General features: G+C 44.1%; 1 protein-coding gene across 5 annotated transcripts in view; it reads right to left on the reverse strand.

Moving 5' to 3' along the window:
• The window catches only part of LOC135903884 (kin of IRRE-like protein 3), a 612412-nt gene that overhangs the window by 99444 nt on the left and 490193 nt on the right, over positions 1-22775 (reverse strand). For all 5 annotated transcript variants that reach the window (XM_070531604.1, XM_065434334.2, XM_065434325.2 and 2 more), the window contains exon 2: positions 9108-9279. In XM_070531604.1, the coding sequence (XP_070387705.1) occupies positions 9108-9131 (24 nt within the window). In that variant the 5' untranslated portion in view covers positions 9132-9279. The remainder of the gene's footprint in view (positions 1-9107; positions 9280-22775) is intronic.

The raw sequence follows: 22775 nt of genomic DNA on the forward strand, positions 1-22775 counted from the left end.
GATGATGTGAGGAAATTTGCAGACACAACTTGGAATCCGCTAGGGCAAGACCGCGGTAATTGGAGATGCTGGGAGAGGCCTTCGTCCTGCACTGAAGATAACAATAGTTTACTGAGGCTGATACTGAGTACCGCCCATCTGAATTCATCTGCTTTTACAGGAAATAGGCACCGAACGGCATGGACACGGAAATGTCTGGTATCGTTTCTGCAAGAAGACTTGCTTATAAGTGAAGAGCCACTAATAGTTATATACACACTTACATAAGCACGCAGAGGCGCTTTCCGCTGACTTCAAAGGGCTATACCAATATTTGCCACTGTAGCTAGGGCTTACTTCGATGCATTCAGGAGACCATCGACCACTATGGATGTCTCACCTTTTGAAGTGAACTGACGTTCCACTTTAAAAAAAAGAAACATTTTAGGATTGATAAATCTTTATGTGGTGTCCACATATGTACAATGGGATGATCGTATTTGCCTTCAGAACAATGGGTCTGCATATTGCCACGAAGATAAGACGGGCTCGCTGAAACAAAACAGCCTTCTTTAATGATGGCCGACACCCAAAAAACACGGTGCACAACTACGCCCTTTGTCGCCTTCTCTCTGATGATCGGTCCCTATAGTGGGCAGCTGACTTCTGGCGATCGGGACTCGTAGTGGGTAACTTACTTCGCGTCAATATTCTCGTCGATGGGGTTCATTCACGCGACTTCTTTTAAGTGCCTATACAGCCTACGGCGTAAAATTCCGGGCAGAGTAATTGACCGAGGGTTCATATATAACTAGAGAATACAAATAGATTTCTGTGTATGCACCTTGTCTCTGACCACCAATTCATCCGCCTCGTCACGACACATGGCATCATAGCGACAGCGACGATACCGCTTCACGTGGCGGATACTGCTTCTATAAAGGAGATGACGAGACCGTTCTTCGCCATGGGGCATTGTAGCCGCACAACAGGGACGATGCTAAAAAACTCATCCTGCTTTGCACTGCAGTTCAGTAATTATTCGTCTTCTAAATGCTTCCGCAGTGATGACCGTTGCTTGCTGCTGCTACCCGGCGCACTGGGTGTCAAGTGTATCTTGAGTTGCGTGCCTTGTCTGCCTGGCGATCATTTACTCTGCGGCGATATCGAGCGAAAAAACGGACCAACCGAAAAAAAAAATGCTGCATAAGTAACTGGATGGCCCGGGTAAAATGCAGTCCATTATTGAAGATATCAAGACATCTCAAACATGGAACACAAAAATTCTGTCCTAACAATTAGAATCGAGCTTGTCGAGAAGCAGTCGTCAACTGTGGCTGCGCTGGACAGCAAGGTTAATGACGCTGAGACCACGGTATCCGTATTGACCGAACAACTTACTTCCTTGGTATAAAATGATGATAACCTTGAAAACAGGGGAACAAGGAACAACTTGATTGTTTTCAGCATAAACGGCTCTAGTAACAAGACTACCGAGGTGCTTGAGAGGGTAGGGACAGAAGAAATGAACAGGATATTGCGTGTAAACGTTGCCAGCATCGAAATGATACACAGATTGGGTCGAAAGATGGAAAATAAAACGCGTCCTGTTGCTTTAAATTTTCTGGATTACCTTGCCAAAGCATCCATACTGAAGGCCTATGGCAAACTAAAAGACAGGCGATATTCTGTTTGAGAGCACTTTTCCAAAAAGGTGCGCGAAGTACGCAAACAGTTTTGGATAAGCTCCTCAGAGGAACAAGTAAACAGAGCGAAAGTTAAGCTATTATATGATAAATTAAGCGTTGATCGCGTCATGTATGGATGGGATGAGCAAAAGAGGTTTCGTTATCGTCCCAATACAGAAAAAAAACCTAATTAGCAACGCACTCCGAAGCATCGCTCGCTTACAATTCCTAATGTTAACTGTAGGAGCATTGTAAACAGTACTACTGAGTTTGAGGGATTTCTACCGGTACATAATCCAGATATTGTTATTCTAACGGGAACACCGTTGACCAACACAATATACGACACTGAATTTGTCCCACCGGATTTTAGTGCGCTTAGAAAAGATCGCGGCACTGAAGGTGGTGGCGTGTGTATTGTTTTCAAGACATCTTTAATTGTGTAAAAAATGTCTTATGTGCCTGCCTAATGTAAAATGCATCTATTCCAAGGTTTATTATGCTAATGATGGATATGTTTCGGGAGCAGTGTACAGACTCCCTGCATCTACCACACCGTTCTAGAGGAATTACGGGGATACATGTACACATATGTCAACTCCGGTGATCGAACTATTTTGGCAGGAGATTCTAGCTTGGCTAATATGAACTGGTCCTCTATATCGCCTTTGAGTGACAATTTCGCAGGTAGTCGAAGAACATACGAGAGTACAGGGTATGTATAAATCGATTCTAGATCTTTTTTTTTTGTTAGTGGAGACAGGGTTCCTAAAGCGCACTGTGAAATAGTTCTTGGCATTTCTGATCACTGTGCTCTGTTAATTCATGTATCTTCTGCCTCTACAAATAAAATCCGAAAAACTTTACGTTCTTAACTTTTCTGCAGCAGATGACGAGTCAATGATAGATGTTCTTTCTTTTCATTTTGATGGCTTTGCCAATAGTACTGATAACATATACATTCTTTGGCACCAGTTTAGGCATATTGTGAACAGCTGTATGCATTGTGCCAAACATTGTTAAGAAAACAAAACTTAAGAATCCGTGGATTTCGAGGGAGACACTGAAATTATGGAAGTGGCTAAAGAGACCTAAAAAGAAAAAAATCTTGCTCCAACGTATCATATGGTGAAAATCAAATTGGGGATCCCTTTTAAATTAATATCCAATTTATTTAAGGACCACTTCAAATCTGTTTTTGCTACAGATGATGGTGCCCAACCTTTTTTGATGTCGCCTTGCCACGTATGCTTGACCTGATAATCTCAGAACAAGGTATCTTCAATATGCTGTTAAAAGTGAACATAAAAAGTCACCGGGGCTTCGTTCCTTTAAATATAGGCCGAATGGGTGTCTAAGTATTTCCACGTTTTATTTAAGAAATCATGAGGTGACGGTGAACTACCGATTGACTGGGTGACAGCTAGAATCAAAGCGTTACATAAAAGTGGAAGGAGAAACAGCATTAACAACTATCGCCCGATATCATTACAATCCACAACTTGCAAATTACTCGAGCACATTATACATAATCAAATGCTAAATTTTTTTAATAACCATAATTTTTTTACCAAATATCAACGCGGTTTTAGAAAAGTATTCTCGACGTGTACTCAGCTGATATAGAAACAGTCCACGATGTCGCGACATCAGTTGACAGTGGTACACAAATTGAGGCTATGTTTACGGATTTTTCGAAGGCATTGTACAAAGTTCCTCACAAGAAACTACTCCGTAAATTGCATCTTTTAAAAATAATCACTTAACTAAATGGACCTCTGTGTACCTTACCGACAGAAAACAGTTTTTTTAACAACTTATCTGCATCAGTAATGGCGGATTCTGGAGTACACCAGGGTTCGGTGTTAGGGCCACTTTTGTTCCTCCTATGTATCAATGATGTCGTACGAGATATTGCACTTCATAATAAAATTTTCGCCGACGATTACATATTGTACTCCGAAATTATTACGAAATTGGATCAATTATTCCTGAACAGTGCCCTTCAGAAGGTTGTTTCTTGGTGTCGTGAAGGGCAGATGGTGATCAACGTTGCAAAAGTGGTTTTCGTGACAATAACACATAAACATAAACCTTTGCACTTTAATTACAGTATTAATAACACTTTCCTCTCTGATGTTAGTAACTGTAAATATTTAGGGCACTGGATTTCGAGCGATTTCAATCGGAATACTCGTATTAATATTGTCACTGCAAATGCGAACCATAAAATCTTTTTCTCAGGTGAGCACTTAAGCTTTCCCTCCGTTCTTTTATGCGAAGCATATTACGAGGGCTCAACCCAGCTCCTCAGGCGCGGCGGTGACCATGAAATCACGTGACACCGTGACGTCACGACAGAGGAGAAGTGGCTTTGGCTCAACTCTTGCAAGACGGGCTGGGTGGGAATCGAACCAGGGTCTCCGGAGTGTGGGACGGAGACGCTACCACTGAGCCACGAGTACAACGCTTCAAAGCGGTACAAAAGCGCCTCTAGTGAATGCGGTGTTGCCTTAGAAACGCGCTGTTTCTAAGGCGTGCGTCTCTTGCTCAGGCGCACATTTCGTTGCCGCGCCGAACGCTGCTTTGCTCGACGCTCACCGCGTCCAATGCGGGGCGCGTAGTCGCTGCCCTGTAGCCCATTGTCTTACACCCCTTGGCGGGTCGACGGGAACGCTGTCGCGTTCCACTCTTGAAGGCGAAGAAGTAATGCATGAGTTGTTTCTTCGTCTAGCCGAACCAAATATAGCCAAGCAACAGCAGTTCACCAGGCTAAACAGTGGTTCAACAACTAAAATAAAGGCTAGTATGCTTCGCATCCTGGGCTTAACCTTACCTAAGCCACAGCCATTTTTAGATTACGCTGCAATGATGTGGGACCCTTTTACAAAAATTTACATCACCAGACTAGAACAGGTACAAGGGAAGCCGTGCGTTTTATTTATAACACATTTACGATAATTTTAGTCACACATCTCTTAAAGAGGTCTAATATTTCTTCCCTGGTGCAAGAAAATTGTTAGCGATTGAAATTCTTATATAAACTAATAAAGGGACAATACAAGATTGACATAATGGAAATCCTATCCTTCTCTTCCGGATACGCTACTCGGCAAAGACACAATTTCACTAGAACTCCCTTCTCCTCATGCAGCAACTCTTTCAATTATTCATTCTTCCCGCACACAGTGTGGACTGGAACCAGCTCAAAAGTAGCGTCGTCTCTGCGCCAATATTAGCTTCTTTCTTATGTTTACAGTGACACTATTTTGTTTGTATCATGTTTCCGGTGACAGTGTTTTACTTCTTTGGTGTAACCTTGTGTGTGCACAACATGTATGCTTTGTAGTATTGAGTTTTTTAATTAACCTGTGTATTTCTCTGTACATACCATCGTATTAATTAAGAATGTATCATCCTGCTTAAATCATCGCATGATGATTGCAGTAGTTACAAAATAAGAAACAAAGGAAAAGCAAAAACGTGCGATGCTTGAGACAATCTTTGCAGTTGCTCAACATCGCTACGCCGTACACCACCGAAACACGACGCAAATGTTTGAGTACAACACGATTACAAAGTCAATATAGAGGTGAATGAAAAAAACGTAGCTCCTAAATATTGCCGTAAAACCTATCCGAGCTTCACGAATTCGTTCTATCCGCAGGCATAAAGCGCCGAAAGAAAGAAAATTTCGCATCCTCAAAGACTATCGTTGTGTGGTTCCCACTATTTTCCCGAAGCCTCTTATAACCAAAGAGGTCACGTCGCTTGGTCGTGCTCGACAGACCATAACAAGGTCACGTCAGCAGCCCTGCTAAAAGGCACGTATTTGATGTTGTCATAGAACATGCCAAACTTGCTTCTTTTGAGCTGAATGATGCACCGGTCGAACAGATGAAACCTTGAACTATTGCGCTGGTTCCGTGCAACGAAAAGCGAATTGTTGCTCTATGACAAATAGCAGTGAAAGTGCGCATCGCCCATTTGTTCTTTTGTGCTGAGCACCCCTCAAACCGCGACGGAGGAACTCAGTACCAAGATGGAAAATTACCTTTTGTGTCTGACAAAAGAAAAACCTTGATTTTTTTTTTTAGACTGGAATCTCGGTTAAGCTCATGAGGTTCCTTTTATAATAGTACGTTTGCTTGAGTTATACACGCTGTTTATTTTTTCGTGTAGATCACCTTATTTGTAGAAGTTATTAAACTGGCTATTTTGTACATTACGCCATCATAATACGACCGTTATGCCCCTTAGAGAACGGTCAGATTTTCTATGTACGACGTGACACATATTTATCACGATTATGACTCTGAGTGTATTAACATTTCACGTTATTTTTCAAACCACGAGACGTGTGCCTATATTACAAAGCTGAAAGGAGCAGTCATTCAAGGGTGATTTTTGCTTCCAAATTTTCCTGAGAACAGCGCTTTTATATTTATTTGTCGCCCTATTTTTCGACTCATCTTTCTCATTTCGAAAAGGGTATGGCTGGTGAAAGTCTAAAGTGGCTTCCTCACGAAAAATGTCGCGTTCTTTCTACACACAAAAGCCGACACCTCCTCGTCCCCAGCAATGGCTGCAGAAGCAAAATGAAAATCAATGCATATCTTGCTTGTTGATAAAAGCAAGGACAGCACTGCCGCCACTTGAATGTGGAATGAAGCTTCGAAAATGGAAATTTGGCATTGAATATCTCGAAACGCAGATTTATATTCGCTATATGTTCCCAGTTCCATGCTAGGATACTTTGAGAGGCACCGTCAATTTTCTTAGAGACCTCAGGCTTATTTCTGCAAACAATGAACTATAACTTTTACCAGCTGGTCTCAGAATAAATGAACGTGCAGCCAACCAAGCGAATAAACACTTATACTCCACTTCATACATGACAGGAAACGATGAGGAAGCTAAACAAGTAGTTCTTTTCATGGAAGTTTCACTCTACGCGTTTGCAGTTCAGTAGCCATTCTTTATCTTCAATGATTTTACGAAATACCTACGTCGCATATTATTGCGATTAGCATGCTTTGGGCAGTTGCCCATGTGTTCGGTATGTATCTATGTCTCTACGTCCCCAGCTAACCTCCTTCCTAGCAGTTTGGGGATCAACACCAACTGTCGGACCGACTGCGTCCCTTGGTGCGTAACTCCAGGTATGTGGGGCACTTGAATGAGTCTCTCTTCAGAGGGAACCCCCCAGGAATAAACCGCCGCAACGGGTTCTGCAATAATAAAGTTCTATCCTTCTCCTCCTCTTCCTCTGCCGTGAACTTGGGTCATCGGGTACGTGCCACTGGATATGTGTTGCTGTTCAATCACCCTTTTACACTCAAACTTGAGCGAACAGGGTATTTTTCACTGGATTATGTGCCGCTCTTCAACGAACCTCTTTGATGTCGCCTATAAAGTGTCGCTAGGTGTGTCTCACTGGGTATGTGCAGCCGTTCATAATAATCATTATATAAAGCATACCATCAAGAATTGTCCATTAACCATGAGTCAGATTGCTAATAGCATTACAGACGCTAATGATGTCTTAAGGCTAGCTGCACCGCCAGTTTTTACAGCTACAATATGTTGACGTAAGGTTGCCTCAAATCACGCATCATTTGGGCAACTTCATTTTCCCAGTACGCAATGCATACTCTCTGCTCGCGAGTGCAAGCGGTGTGCTGTGACCGCTGGTCGCAGGAATGTGTCACTCCGCTCGTTTGGTGGTAAATATGTTAAGACTTGCGGCGTTTTTCATTTAGGAATTCCTTGATGTTATGCGGAGTAACAAGTATGAGACCTTTCATAACATCATACCATAAAATGCATGTTTATATTTTTCTTTCAGACGTGACGTACTATTTTTTAGACACGAATGCAAGGACAGGAAAAAAGTTCCTCGAGCCTTCGTAGCATTGCCGGCTATGCATAAAACGGAGTACAAACATGAGCGAGCGGCACAAATCTTTAGTGATACCGACAAGCAACTGCTGTACGTTTCCGCCGTGCGACCATCAAAACGATTCACAAGATTCAATGCTTGGGCCTCGGTTAAGGCTGCGTGTACCGCGGCGCTCTGCAATAATGCCCTCAACGCACGCGGCAATGACATCGCATGAAGGCAGCTTACGCCATCCTATGCGAAGTGAGCCCGCATGCTTTCAGAGAAAGGAGAACCCAAATACAATGAAAGCCCATTTGTTCACCCTGAAACATGGCAGTCGAGATGCGATAGTTTTAATTATCCTGCCTACCAGACGCTGTAACGAATGTTCGGCGCGATCTTCCATTTGATAACGCTGTGACAGGCTGCGCCCCAGAACCAGCGCCGACACTTTCAATTTCTGCTTTTCTGCGCCGACGAGAATGTAAATTGTAAAGAGTAGAAAGAACAAGGTTCCGTGTAATGAGCAGGAAGAAGAAAAGATAACAATGAACTCATCCCGAGGCGGCAGACAGTGAACCGAGGCTCGCTTAGACACATCGCTTTCCATCCAGCCCCTCCTTTTCCATTTCTTCTTTTCTTGCATCCCGTTAATCTTTTCTCGCCGTTTACCCGTGAGAGAACGGAACGGCAACGCGAGGGTGGCGACACTAGCGGAGGGACGAGGAGGAGCTTGCCCACTTCTTTCGGAGGGCTGATCCGGATCGACCGTGCGCTGGCCCCGTGGCAATTAAGGGAAGTGTGCCCCGTCCTCATTAATTAAAACCAATCAATGGAAGGAGACCCACAGCGTGTCACGAGAAATCTATCTTGAAAGTTACTACGAGAACTACTACAGTCATATCATAAGAAACCAGCAAACAATGGCACCATTGACCCCATAGGAGAAATTACTTTGAGTTCTCAATCGGGCTGAAGAAACGATAAATAAACGGAAGTGAAAGTGAATGAAAAAAGAACTATATACACATACACAATCAAACGCATAAAACATCTCAATGAGATAAATGACAAATCAACAAGAAATAAGTGGTTAGGTAAAATAAAACAAAAAAATGTTGCGAGGTATCGCGCATGAGCATGCCGTTAATGGACCGATTCGCTCCGCGAAGAGAAAGAAGACGGCAAATGCCGCGTGAGATGCTCTCAGCCATTCTGCTTTAGCAGCAGCCTGTAACCGTTCTAATATACGGTTTCGTCTCTTCCTCGTGTAGTCGTGAATTCCCGTGACAATATATACAATACACATATACGACCAATTGAGCTAGAGATAAGTGTTGTTACTGCTGAAATTAATGAAATCTCTAGATCTCCGTGATACTCTTCACTGATTCATGGGCAAAAGCTCAAGAAGTACTCCTCCTCTTCAGTACATGCATTCAAGCAACATTGCCAGTGTCATGTGCAAGATTTGCCCGAAAAATTTCCGAGGAGCGTAGAATTCAAAAGCAGAGGTCACTTTTATATGGATCCATATTTTATAGATTGCCTCTTACCGTAGTCGTTGGATGGCGACGCATCCGCAAGGGATCGGTTTAGAGCTAGGTGGACGTGGGAAGGGACGCTGGCTTGGCACTCAAGAGAGCGGTGACTCATGGGGAATCTCAGCGAACCTCAGACATGGCAGGTCGCGCGCAGGTAGTCAGTTGTTGGGCTGAAGACAGGCACCTACGAAAGACAGTGAAACAAATGAACGTAGCTTATTTTAGCACAAACGAACGGCAACAGTTACAAAGGAAATGAGCTAATTTTATTGTGATTTAATACATGCTTCACTACACATTCTAGGTGCAAAGATTTCACAAAGACGTAACACTTTCTGCCTCATCAAATGACAGAAAGAAGAAATAGCATGTGTCGCCTATGCAATATTCCGCCGTATGTATGTATGTATGTATGTATGTATGTATGTATGTATGTATGTATGTATGTATGTATGTATGTATGTATGTATGTATGTATGTATGTATGTATGTATGTATGTATGTATGTATGTATGTATGTATGTATGTATGTATGTATGTATGTATGTATGTATGTATGTATGTATGTATGTATGTATGTATGTATGTACGTATGTATGTATGTATGTATGTATGTATGTATGTATGTATGTATGTATGTATGTATGTATGTACGTACGTATGTACGTACGTACGTATGTGTGTATGTATCTACATTGGGCATCACCCTTGTGTAGAGCCCGGGAACGGTGGCCTTTGAGCTCAGGAGCCAGCCAGCGACGTCTAACAGTAGTTGCTGGGCCCAACCATGCCCACCAGCTACCGGTATACGTCGCTGGCTGCCTCAGGAGTGCCCCGGAGGCCGCCGTTCCCACGCTCTACACAAGGGTGACGCCGAATGTACATCTTTCTTTTTGACGATAGTCAATAATCAATGGTCATTTTAGTCACATGTAAGTTCGGATATCGGCGCGTTCATATCTTTTTTGTGCCTACCTACTGCCTTCCCACTGCCGCTACATGCAGCTCAAGTAACGTGTTACCCGCCGTGGTTGCTCAGTGGCTATGGTGTTAGGCTGCTGAGAACAAGGTCACGGGATCGAATCCCGGCCACGGCGGCCGCATTTCGATGGGGGCGAAATGCAAAAACACCCGTGTACTTAGATTTAGGTGCACGTTAAGAACCCCAGGTGGTCGAAATTTCCGGAGTCCTCCACTACGGCGTGCCTCATGATCAGAAAGTCGTTTTGGCACGTAAAACCCCATAATTTAATTTTTAAGCAACGTGTTCTCGGGTGCGTTCTCAAGGCAGAAAAACTGAGGAAGGCAACAAAAGAGCGATGAAAGCAAAACGCGTGTAGGACTCGAAGAGTAAAAAATGCTGCCACTTATGATGCACACAAACATTGTTCTTTTGTACGTTAGGAAATTTTTTTTTATTTTGGTGCTGGTATAAAAACTGCATAAGAAAAGCCAGACTTGCCAACCGAATTATCAAGACAGGCTCCAAGAAGATATACATGACCGTCGAAGGATGTCATATTTGTATCGTGGTTCCTGAAGAAGCCGTACGAAAAGAAAACTCGCCTAAACATTTCTCACCCGCGTTCACAAATCTTTGTGCGGAAGGTGTGCCGCAAAAGGTCAGAAATTGGACAATGTGTCGTCCGTATACGCCATGCACATATACGCGCAATGTCAAAAAGGACATTTACCCGCCTTTATTCTAGACAGGTCTGCAGAAAAAAATGGCAAAGTGAAGGCTCAGAAGTGATACCGCATGGCTTCAGGTAAAACTTCCGTTAGGCAAGAAAAGGGATCCGGGGACACCTTTGAGTGAAGAGCATACATGGCGCAGCAGGAAAGTGAAAGTGAAGCGAATATGACAAAACAAAAATGGAACAAAAGGAACGACAATGCCAAAGGACAGCTGAAAAAGAAAAATTATGGACGACGGGCGAGGAGGTGTAGAAAGAAGCTGCGAATGACGTGTGAAAGACTTCGGGGCCCGCTCGCAGAGGGCAAAGGGATTTCGGGGATATTGAATGAATGCGGCAAAACACAGAAATAACAGGTCGCGCTGCCTTTTTGCTCCATCTTACTCAGTTTTCTAGTCGGCTCTTGCTCTTGCCCTTCTTTATTTGTTGTCGTTGACGCAATACTTATTGTAGCTTCTTGCCCGGCTTTCATCTCCTTCCAGTGTCCCGTAAGGGACGGAGGATTCCAGAGGCGGACAGAGAGACGGTCTCAGGCTGGAACCGGCGCAAGGCGGTCGAGGCATAGAAAGCTGTTTCCGCAATGAACGTGAGGAAGGCGTGTCCAGAGAAACAAGCGAGGGCAATGGGAAAATAAAAGCCCGGAGTTAGCGCAACTGCTAGCTGCCTGAGCCTTAAAGCCATAAGTCGGTCTCTTGCTTTCTTTTCATCTTTTTTTCGCTTGTCTATAGCATGAAGGCCAATGTTTCTGACGCTTCGAAGATTGAGTCACTCGAAGACTCATAAGAAAGAAGTCTGAGAAACGGAAGCGTCTCAAGGTTTCAGGCGCGCATAACGGTGGGATGAGAAGATCCGGAAGCAGACCCGAGTGCGAAACAAAAGCGCGGGACAATCGATAATGCTTTTCCAGGAGTTAAAAAGAAAATGAGAAATGCGAGCCCATTAAGTTAGCTGCACGAAATGAAGAATCTAGACAGCAATTCTGGTATGGTCTAGATTATTTCAAAACCCCTGCTTCTTTATTTTCATTTTCTTTTCGTGACGAAGACGCTTTTGTTCTGCCCTCCGTGGAACCCGACCGCAACTCGGTTCTCGGGCAAGCTCTCTGAGGGAAATAAAGGACGGCAGTGGATGACGACAGCGGAAGCAAACAGCGAAAGGGATCCAAAGCATTGCTTCATCGCCGAGTGGCGCGCATCGGAAGAAAGAGCGAGGGAAGGAAGACAACTTCACATTTTGCAAAGCTATGTCCACCGGTAGTTAGCTATACTCCTCCTCCTCCTTCTAAAGCACTAAAAGAGAAAAAAATGTTAAGAAAGGCAGAAGGAATGTTGGGCAGCTGTATATGCGTGGCATGTCATATGCGTATTTGTTTGTAAAAGCCAGACATGCGTAGATAGTCATGTCGCAATGATGCCTGCAGAGTGTCAGGGACACACAATTACATGAAAGAAGTCGACGTTAGCCGTGCCATGTCTTAAGTTTTCCCTTCAAGATGGAGGGCTGGGGGACGCAGCATGCCCTTCCACGCGAAAGTCATAATTTGCTTATGGATACTTATGAGGAACCAATACAACTGCAAATGCTCGAAGGTGCAAATTTTCAACTGCGAGAATTATTCATATACCTTTAAAAAAAGCATTCGAGAAATTATGCGAAGAAAAGAATTTAACACTTTAACGAAATGAAACTGTTCAAGGTGTTACCTAATGCGAAAATTTCGACATTTGTTCGGTGTTTTCAATGACGATGATTCATATGGCATTTTTTTGTAACGCAGGGCCAAGTATGGCCCAGAAGCGGGCGGCCGGGCGTTATATTTTGTTTATCGTATATGCTGGTGATTTACTCCGGACACCAGAAGTCCTGCAAAATATTATCTGCTGCCCTGTTTCTGGATGTTAAATGAGCGTACGATAACGTAACGCACGAAGCGATTTCAACAAATTAGAGGCAGTAGGGCTTGACGGCAAGATCTATTTCTGGATTAGTAGCTATCTACATAAGAGATCCTTTTTTATACTTACCGCGGATGGCCCAACCTCCCAGCATTACAGTAACCGTAGGGGGCCTCAGGGCGGAGTACTGAGCCCAACGCTCTTCAATGTCTTGTCATTGACATGTTTTGATGGTAATTCAAAATACTGATTTTCGCATGAAGGTCAGTGGCAAGACACATGCGCTCTTCTATACGCTTAGATTTAACAAGATATATCCGTTGACTGGATTCCTGGCCGCGCGACATTACCTGAAAATGAGAAATTTTGAAGCTCAGCGCCCGTTCTGTGGTATGTGCTCTTTTTCTCCTCGTATTTAGCGCTGTTTTATGAACAGTGTGTAAATGAGGCCGCCGGCGTATGCATTGGAAACAACCCTCCAATAGCCCGGACCGCCCTGATGCTCCTTGTTCTGCACCCCGATGACCCCAGACTATGTGTTTTCGCCTGAAAAACCCGCCTTCGTCTCCAGAGGCGTACATTAATTCAGCCGCGCTCAGTAGTCAGTGGCTTGACCAGGAAAAAGTAGGGAATATGGTGCAGGCATTGTTTGGCTATGCCACTATATTGGCTCACATCATCGACAGTTCAAAGCATCGAGGTGTCCCGGATGACCCAATCGACCGAGCAGTTCTTGGCCCATTCGCCATGGAGCTCACGCGCCAGTGCACGTGTGCAACACCTGCAATGGACTTGCCCGGTATACGTCATTACTCGGTGTCGCCCCCCCCCCCCCGCTCCAACGGCATTCAGTAGCCGATATTAAAATGGCCTGTAGTAATGGCTATGGTTCATTATATCGCGCGCTGCTCTTTTCGATATAACAAGTAAATTTAGATATCCCGTTATGAGACAAGCGATATTTGCCCTATCCCTTCATATAGACTTATATATAAAAACGTTTTCGCAACAAATCAGAATCAAGCAAACACACACGTGCACACAAAAAGACGAAAAAAAAAAGAGACGGAGGAATCACGCGGGTCACGTGAGATCACCTAGTGCTATACGCAACTCAATTACCAACTCGCCCAAACTCTGAACTTGCTGAATCAAAAACCAAAGTTTCTGCTCGTTTTCAACTCATCTATAATACATGCACGATGGAAAAACGGTGCCAGTGATTACAGTAGTATGAAGTCCCATATATGCATATTTTCTCTCCAGAACGCATCTTGCGGAATGAGATGAGTTTTCCTCGTTGTTACTCTACTCCTGAGCGAATAAAGAAAAATAGAAGTATGAGGTTTGAAGCTTATGTTTGCATAAGCGCTGTTACATCTTCTATCATCAATGAGTGGGTGATGTTGAACGTAATGCAAATGCGCCAATCATACGCCTGTCTCCTCAAAACGTAAACTTACCGTATTCTCTGACGGAATTGCAGAGAACGAATGAGAGCATCGGCCTTTCGACCATAAATTTAATGATGACTCGTCGCCGCATAAACGAGTCCTGATCGTCATATCTATCGCCTTCTCGCGACAGAAATAACTTATGCGACGTCTTTCAGCAACCCTATATTAGTCTTACCGAAAACGCCACAGCTCCAAATTGGTACCCGCTTTATGCGAATATTCCTGTCGTGATGTTTTCAGTGGACCAGAACGTTTCATCGTGGACTCAATAAATAGTCAACTGACTCCACCTGAGCCCAAGGTAGACGGAGGAGACTCCTGGAGAAAAAAGAAAGACGAAGCCTCGGTTATTCCATGAAGCAGCGTTAGTAGTGCCGGAGTGAAAATGAGGTGTTACATTAGGCGGATTCTGATCAGGCAAATCCAATGAGGAAAACGGAGCAGAATGAACGCCTCGCGAACGTCCGTGGCTGATACAAGCGAGTCCGGAGAGTCTCTTTGGAGCGAAGGAAATTGCATGCGTGGAGAAGGCGAAATACCGATGGAGAAGCCAAGAAAAAGAAAATGAAAAAAAACTCCGCCGTCTCCGCTCCCTTAGTCCTGCCCATACCATCCACCCTTTCTCCGTGCAACCACCGCTGGTTTCTTATGCTATACGCTCGGCGCTCCCTACCTCCTCCCGCTCTCCCCCTTACTTCTCCTTAGCGACAGAAGTCGAAGAGGAGCAAAATGTGGCGAATACTCTCTACATCGTCTCCACGGAATCAGGTCACTCATGAAAAATGCAGAGGGCCGCATGTGGCTTCGCTCGGCACACTGAACGCGCGCACTCGGCGAACGCCCGCGAAAGGCTGTGGGCGCCCGCGGCCATGCTGCGACTTCTTGCTATGCTCGGTCGCTCGCCGCAGGAAGAAACCTGTGGAGAGAGAGAGTGACGATAATGAAACACATTGCGAGGGGGCGCAGTTCTTCGCCTTCCTCTCGCCCATCTCGGAAGGAATTATAACTTTCGCTCAGTCTCGTCAGGCACTAAAACTGAATTGACTGAGCACCAAGAAAGAGACAAGAAAGAAGAATCTTCCCTTGAATACCGCCGACACGACTGAGAGGTTCCGAATCTTAATCTTGCCGCTGTCGATGGAGGATAAGAGGAGCCCCAAATCTGAGGAATCCTTCGTGCTTCGATGCGCGAAATGGTGAAACGAAGCAGGCACAGTAGATGTCCTCGTTATCCCTGACAGCCGACAAATGATGACGTGGCACAGTGTATAGGTCTTGCTATATCGCAAGTCCTTCACAGTGTGACAACTAACTGATTTAGTGTATCGCCTTTATCGACGTGTTTCAGTGGCCAAAGACATACCGGCTAGTTCTGAGAATTTGAGCATCAGACACGGGTCGGTTACGGATGTTGTACGTTGTACAGCTCTTGAAAAAAACATCCGGCAAGGCTATTTCATGTGCGCGCGCAGAGTAATTAATGTGCCATAAGGTCAAAAAGAAAAAAAGGAAGAAAGCAAATGTGTGATTTAGCTACGTGCGAAGATGGCTCTAAAAGTTTAAGAATGTGTATTGTATCAGTGCCATAGGATTAACAAAATATAATGCATGTGCAAATGTATTTCCACCAAGTATAAGGCATGGCCCTGCGGTGTAAAGAGTGGTACATTTGCGGTAGTTGTATAATTTAGATATGGTACATCTCATTCACAGTGTCAGTACATAACACAAATTATGACCTTGAACGCCGTTCTGCTGCACAGTGCAAGTGATCCTGCAATTCTTTGCGATCAGCTTATTCTTCATACAGCGAACATCGTCGCAACAACGTAATTGTGGATTCAAGAAGTGCTTCTCTTACTGCTTAGATGGGACTTGGTCGTGAAGAGATGGCATCCATGCCTGTATTTATTCGCATAACTGTCACACCTATGAAAGGGTCCATTTTCACTCAATTCCACTGGGACTGTAGCAGACACGTCGATTTTTTTAATGGCGTAATGTAACAGTAGCAATCGACGTCGTTAGGGGGCACTGACTATTCCTGGTCATTTGGCAAACAAAATGAAACCACAAACTATGCGGAAAACTTTCAATACAATCACGAACTCACTCTGCACATGAGTCCAGGAGATCACAGAAGTTAGTCGAATAGGAAGCCACAGAAGGTAAACATGTACAGTTCCGTAAGGAAATTTATGTACTTGAAGTTTTTCGAGGACACATACAGAAGAGAACAGTTTTTCAGAATAATGGGCGATACGCTGCTCCACTTGCATAGCATAACACATGACTACTTGTCGTACGTCCTATAAGAAAGAGAAAAAAGGGGGCTAACCGAGGTGCCCGATTTTTGTTAATCATATCATGAGAAGCCTTTTGTTGGCTTCTCACGATATGATTAATAAAGGTCGCGCCACTCCGTTAACCCCCTTTCTTCTTCTTCTTACATAAAGAGGGGTCTAAAACCCGGCAACATTGATGCCTTCAGGTAGCATGTGCGGGCTTATTGACCAGTTGCCTTCGCTCAAAAAGATCACGTACTCGTGACACCTGCGGCAGAAAGGATGTTCCACATCCACCGCCAAGGTTTGTGAGTGGTGGCGCTGGCTAACACTCCCAAGGTTAGTTCTAGTAGTAACACATAAATACCCAAGAAAGTGTATGGGGAAACCGCGCCGCGGTAGCTCCGTTCGTTAGAGCATCGCACGCATAATGGGAAGGTTGTGGGATCGTTCCCTACCTGCGGCAAGTTTTCATCCACTTTCATTTACATTATCTGTCATTTCTCTAATTCGATTAGTAAGTACAAGTAATTTTCTTTGGTGTCTTTGTTGGCTTCTCATGATATGATTACTGTAAGAGAACTATTTTCATTCATTTCTCTCTGAAATTAGTGGGCGACAAAGGCTGGACTAACCATGCGCTGACCACCACCAACGCATTGATGTCGGGCTGGTTAAAGGCGGCGTCTGCAGTGAAAAAATTGGGACGCCTAGAAAATGCCAACAAATTTAGGCGGTCCAATCTTTAAATCGTACATTTTTTTACCAAGCCTTGCTTCAATTGAAGTGTGGATGCTTCACGATGTGACAATCGTAATTTGTCCATGCAGCTAGCCCAATATTGAAATTTCCCGCCACTTGAAATCAGCTGGCTAGCTGGCATATGCCACCACCGTGTTTTAAGTTTCACAATAGCATGCTTATATCCACACCCTAAACACCACCATCATCATAATAGTTAGAAAACAAGTATCTTTCGCCTTCATTGATTTTTCGCAAATATGCCATTCGCAGGAAAGCCCTGCACGGCTGCTCATGGGGATTAAGGCACGCCGACCCACCTCTGACCCGCGTCTCAGCGAACGTGTCGGTTAAAGAATCTGCAACTTAATTGAAAGAGATGGCACTGAGTAAATAGTCGTGTCCCACACACCCAGAGCGCATTAAACGAGAATTCATTTTCGCAAGTAAGTGCTGAGAACTCGATGCCTGACAGCAGGACGGGACGTGTTTTAAATCTTAAATTTCCCACTCGGAGTGGGAAAACACGTGAAGCCCATCGCTCGCGAACGTTGAGCTCAAATTTTCAAACTTTTCAATCCTCTACGCGTACTGCACTTCTGTCGGTCGCTTTGTCCGTTTTTCTATCTCGGATTTCTTCGGCAGGTTCCCTATACGTTTTCCAACCATCATGCTCGAGTGTGTTTGGAAGTGTCATTGCTCGTTCATATCAGCGAAGCCCTGGCGTCCCTGGCGTCCTCCGAAACCATTTGTCCCGCTCTCCGTTTGCTTATCTGCGAGGACGTTCGCACAGCTGAGCCAGCGCGAGATGAAAAGCCCCGTTTCCAAGACGACGTCACGAAAAGGCGTTCCGCGAGCGGTGCCAACTGAAAAACAAACGCAGTTTTTCGTTGGAGTCGGATGGGCGAAAAGCGATTCGGTTTGCAGCTCCAGTGTCCCTGCGTTCTCTTTTACGCTAACACTCTGAACTTCGTAAAGAGGAAAAAAATAAAATAGAAAACACCATTTCTTACTTCCGGCATTTTTGTTTTGTCAGCCCGACCGTAAAAAGTCGTATTTGCATAGCGGAGCGTCTTGCAAGGTTCATGTTTCTTTTTCCGTCTTTCTTTTCTCTCGCTGCGTTATCTTCTAACGATCGATTTCACTAGAATATTCTAGGATCTCGTAGACATGGATGCTATTTTCTTTTGCAACCGTCCAACTTCCATGCAGATAAGCAGCCCAATTACGACTAAATTGTGCAAGATTCATCATGGATGAAACTCGTGCCTAGTACAACAGGCGCTTAACACCGCGATGAACACCGCGCATATATATATAACCGACAATAGCTTTTACGCGCAGAACGATTAAGCTGGGCATTTATAACACCATTTTTTAGGGAGAGCTTTGGTACTTGGCCCCTGCATATTGAAGGTAATTATTCTTCTCAGGGTACCCACCAATAGGACAATAGAAAAAAGTAAATCTGTATTCAGTGCCGAGTAGAAGAGGGAACACAAACAATTTCTGACTGTAAACTTGAGAGAGAGAGAGAGAGAGAGGGAGGGAGGGAGGGAGGGAGGGAGGGAGGGAGGGAGGGAGGGAGGGAGGGAGGGAGGGAGGGAGGGAGGGAGGGAGGGAGGGAGGCGAGTGTTCGGTTTGCTACCCTGCACTAGTGTGGGGGATATAGGGGTTGTAAAGACGACAAAGGGCGATAGGAGAAAAAGGAAGAAACTTAAATCTTCAGTCGGAACTCTGTTCTGAACCACATCGAGCATGTAACGTGTTGCGAAGTAATTGTGGTTTATAAAAGTGGATCGACGTGTGGTAAACTGATTCTCGGACAGACTGGACGCATAGGTTGAAGGATACATAGCAAATTTCATACTTTTCAGGATAATCTCATGACTGGAGTGCATGCGTTGCTTGAGAACGCCAAGATATTGCGGAAGCAGCGCGAACAGCATATACGAGAAGTTGCCGAAGCTTCTTATAAGAAAGCGTTTTCATAAATTACTGCGTGTGTGAAGAATAAATTTCTTTGGCAATTGAATAATTCGCGTATTGGCTGTCCTTGTGAAATACATGTTTATCTTTCTGTTTCATTTCTTAGCTATGCGCAAACTCATCAAGATGTTTTCAATACAGTCTTCTGGTGCAATGAAACGTTTCAGTTCATATTTGTGCCGCGTTTACTTGGTCCCCCGCTTGTATAATGCAAACTTTTTTCTTTGTAAGGAATGATACCTTTTTCATTTTGTTCTTGTTTTTTCTTATTGATTTGCATTTGTTACATTAGGAATTTTTAGAAAGAACGTTCCCAAGTGGCTTTGCGTACGCAAGAACCCAACCTTCATTGTAGGCCCTTTGCGTTTTTTCGCACTCTCTTTGCATTCTTTTGTAAGCTCGGTGGTTTGCGTCGCCTATAACATTGGGTGCGCAAAATCTGAAATACTATATTAATTTGTAATTAGTACGACCCCCTTGTTCTTCATGGTTCTTTTCTCTTCCTGCGTCTTCTTTTTTTGTTACTGTTCTGCTCCTAGAGCCACACCTCTTTCTTTGTCGTTGCCTTTTGTGAGCTGTCATTACGTTCTTTCTTTCCTCCTTCCTTTTCGTCTGATGCTGTTTCATTCTGATGCGTCTGTATTCTTCAGGAAGAGTAGGCCGCCGTTGCGCCTCCTTGCGCGGCAACTGCCAGCCTACCTCGTGCCTACTTCCTTCTCTCTCTCTATTGCATATGTGTCTTTATACACTACTACTACCTTTAATAATAATAATAATAATAATAATAATAATAATAATAATAATAATAATAATAATAATAATAATAATAATAATAATAATAATAATAATGTATCGCCTCGTTTTTCCCTGTCAAGACGAATGGCAGCCAACTAAGCTATATAAATATTCTACTACTAAAGGTTTTCTAACTTTCCACTCTGCCCTGCACATGGTAGCAAACCAGATATGTGCATCTGGTTAACCTCACTTTCCGTTTCTCTTGCTTCAGAAACGCATATGTTCGCAGAAGAGCATTCAAGTGCGCTATGCTTTTATGCTTAGCAAATCCCTTAAGGAAAAAAGTTTCCTTTTTGGGAGAACTCGTTCCTATAGGTAAGCGCCCTTCGGATATAGCTGCTCCACTTTTTTTAAGGATCTAAGTTGTTTCACTCGCTGTTTGAATCAGCCGAGATCGCTGTTTGTATCTCGATGTTCGCAGCTTCAGCACGTGGCTTGGAAAAAAAAATTCTGCGTCTGTCGTCGTTCGCCACAAACAGGGTGGATGTCTCGCTGCCGCAGGACTCTTCCGGCATGGCAGCGCACGATGCACGAAGCGAGACTAATGTGCGCGCCAGAGAGCGTCTCCGCTTGGTCGCACCGCTCGCTGTCCTTGCGTGTAGGCGTGCGTGTGACATTTATTGGGGGTGGTGCGCCCGGGGCCCATCGGGAGCATCCGGCCATGACACCATGGAAAGAAGAAAGGAATGAAAGAAAGATAAAGAAATAAAAAGAGGCTTTCGCGCTTATTGGAGAAAACAACGCGATGCGCCTGACTGCATGCGCGCCGCCTTCAGTACATATTTTATTTTTTTTATGTTTCTGAAACAAATCCCGTATACATTCTTCGCATTACCCTGCGGTTCCTCCAAATACGGAGCAATGCGGTTCAAGTGCTAATGTTGACTATAGCAAAAGCGCTTAACACTTGTTTTCCTTTCATTAGCTGAAGCGACACAATTGCTGCCGATTACGGCGAGGCGTGTAGAACGCAGCTCCTCATGCATACGAAGCCATTAAACGGGCTATGCTACCCTCGTGCCTAATTCTGGCTGATTTGTGTCGCCATTGGGACGTTGTGATAGGTCATTCACGTGGAAACAAGAGCGCGGGAAAAGAAAACACCAAGGGCTGCGACCCGACACCAGAACTTGACTCACTGAGCGATAGTTCAAATAAAAGTTATTTTGCCCTGATGCTGTAGATCACTGTTCTATTAGCCTTCTTTTTTGTGAAGATTAGTTTTATGCATTGTCACGCACGGGCACAACATTAAAAGAATTACGAATTTTTATTTGACCAGCAGGTGTACTACCTTAGTTTTGGGGTGTACACCCCACAAGGGGGATTTCTATAGCGGCTCAATACACAAAGCTTTTAGCTTGAAAATACTTTTTACAGTAGGCTGGCTGCATTAGCTAATTAATATGTCCAGCATTGGAATTGGAAGGCATCATTGGCTCAGAGGCGTGCCTAGTGTGCTACACCCCTGCCCCTGGCAAAACCCCTGGCTGGAATCTGTTCTTAAGTATAGCTTTATCTTAATATAGTTTTTGTAAAAATGGCTCAATGTTCTGTTCCTATAGTCAGCTTCTATTTCAGTGGCGATCGTTGATGGAATTTTTGCAGTCACAGCCAGTCCAACAGGGCGGCTACAGAGCAGTCCAACGCAAGGTGTCTGCGCTGCGAACGGTATGACATCTGCACTCCCCAAAAAAGTCGTTCTCATACATTTGGCAATTGAATTATGAACTTGAGAAAGTTTTGATTCCAAAGTGTTTCAGTTGTAAGAACACGCAGCCGAGGTCTCTGTAGCGGAAATGCTGGCTTTGGAAGTTTTGACATAGTAGTCTACATCGCTTCATTTATGGGCTATAAAAGGAATAAAATGAATGGAAAAACTTAGAGGACGCTTAAGCTTAGCCTTTAAGAGTGGAAGACGATAACATTTAAAGATCCCTGACTGTTTCTCACGCTTTCCCGCCACTGCAGCTCACGTAACCGTAATGTTTACCGGGAAACGCCGGCGGCGAATGCTATGCACAAAGGCGAACTTTCTGGTAGAAACGCGGCCCCTTACGTGGGCGGATCCCGGAGGTAATGCACAGCCGCGCCAAAAGAATTACATCATTTTCAGGTTCCTGTTATTCTGTCGCACTTTTAATATTTAATTCTGTGAAGATTTTGCATCAAAAGCATGTGCTGTCGGTGTATTGTTCCATGACGTTTGTTTGCGGTCTGTCATTCTTAAAGTTCCGAGGAATAACTTTGTCAAGAATGCAATAGAAAGTATGGCCAACTTTAGTGATAGAATTGTGTGGCAATATAACCCCAATATACCGCATGTCATACAGCAAGGCGTGGCATACATAGGCTATATTCGCCCCCCCCACCCCCCATTTTTCGATCACGCACAACTCTGCCGACGCCGACACCAACAACGGATCTTCTGTGACACGGGGCCCTTAATTCTATTGCATTAAAACTTTGTAGGTACTGAGCATTTTAAATTACGACAAGAAAAATTACGGTATATCTGGCGTTACTATAGCAAAGATCTACATCGAAGTGACCAGGAAATATATAGAACGTGTTGTGAAATTCCGGTGGAAATAAACTATTACGCATATTCAATGCACAGTTGTAATCAATGTGAAAAGAAGCATTAGTCAAGCGGTGAGTATTACATCCTATACAACTAACAGCGATGCGTACGATTGTGCTTACTTTCATCCTATGCATAAATCTCATGCAATCTTAATTTTTGTTCACCACGAGGTCACAACATTAATGTGATGCAATTTTTATGTTCTTCACTGCTCTGCTCACAAGCTAACAA

Source organism: Dermacentor albipictus, chromosome 1, assembly GCF_038994185.2.
Source record: "Dermacentor albipictus isolate Rhodes 1998 colony chromosome 1, USDA_Dalb.pri_finalv2, whole genome shotgun sequence".
NCBI lineage: Eukaryota > Metazoa > Arthropoda > Arachnida > Ixodida > Ixodidae > Dermacentor > Dermacentor albipictus.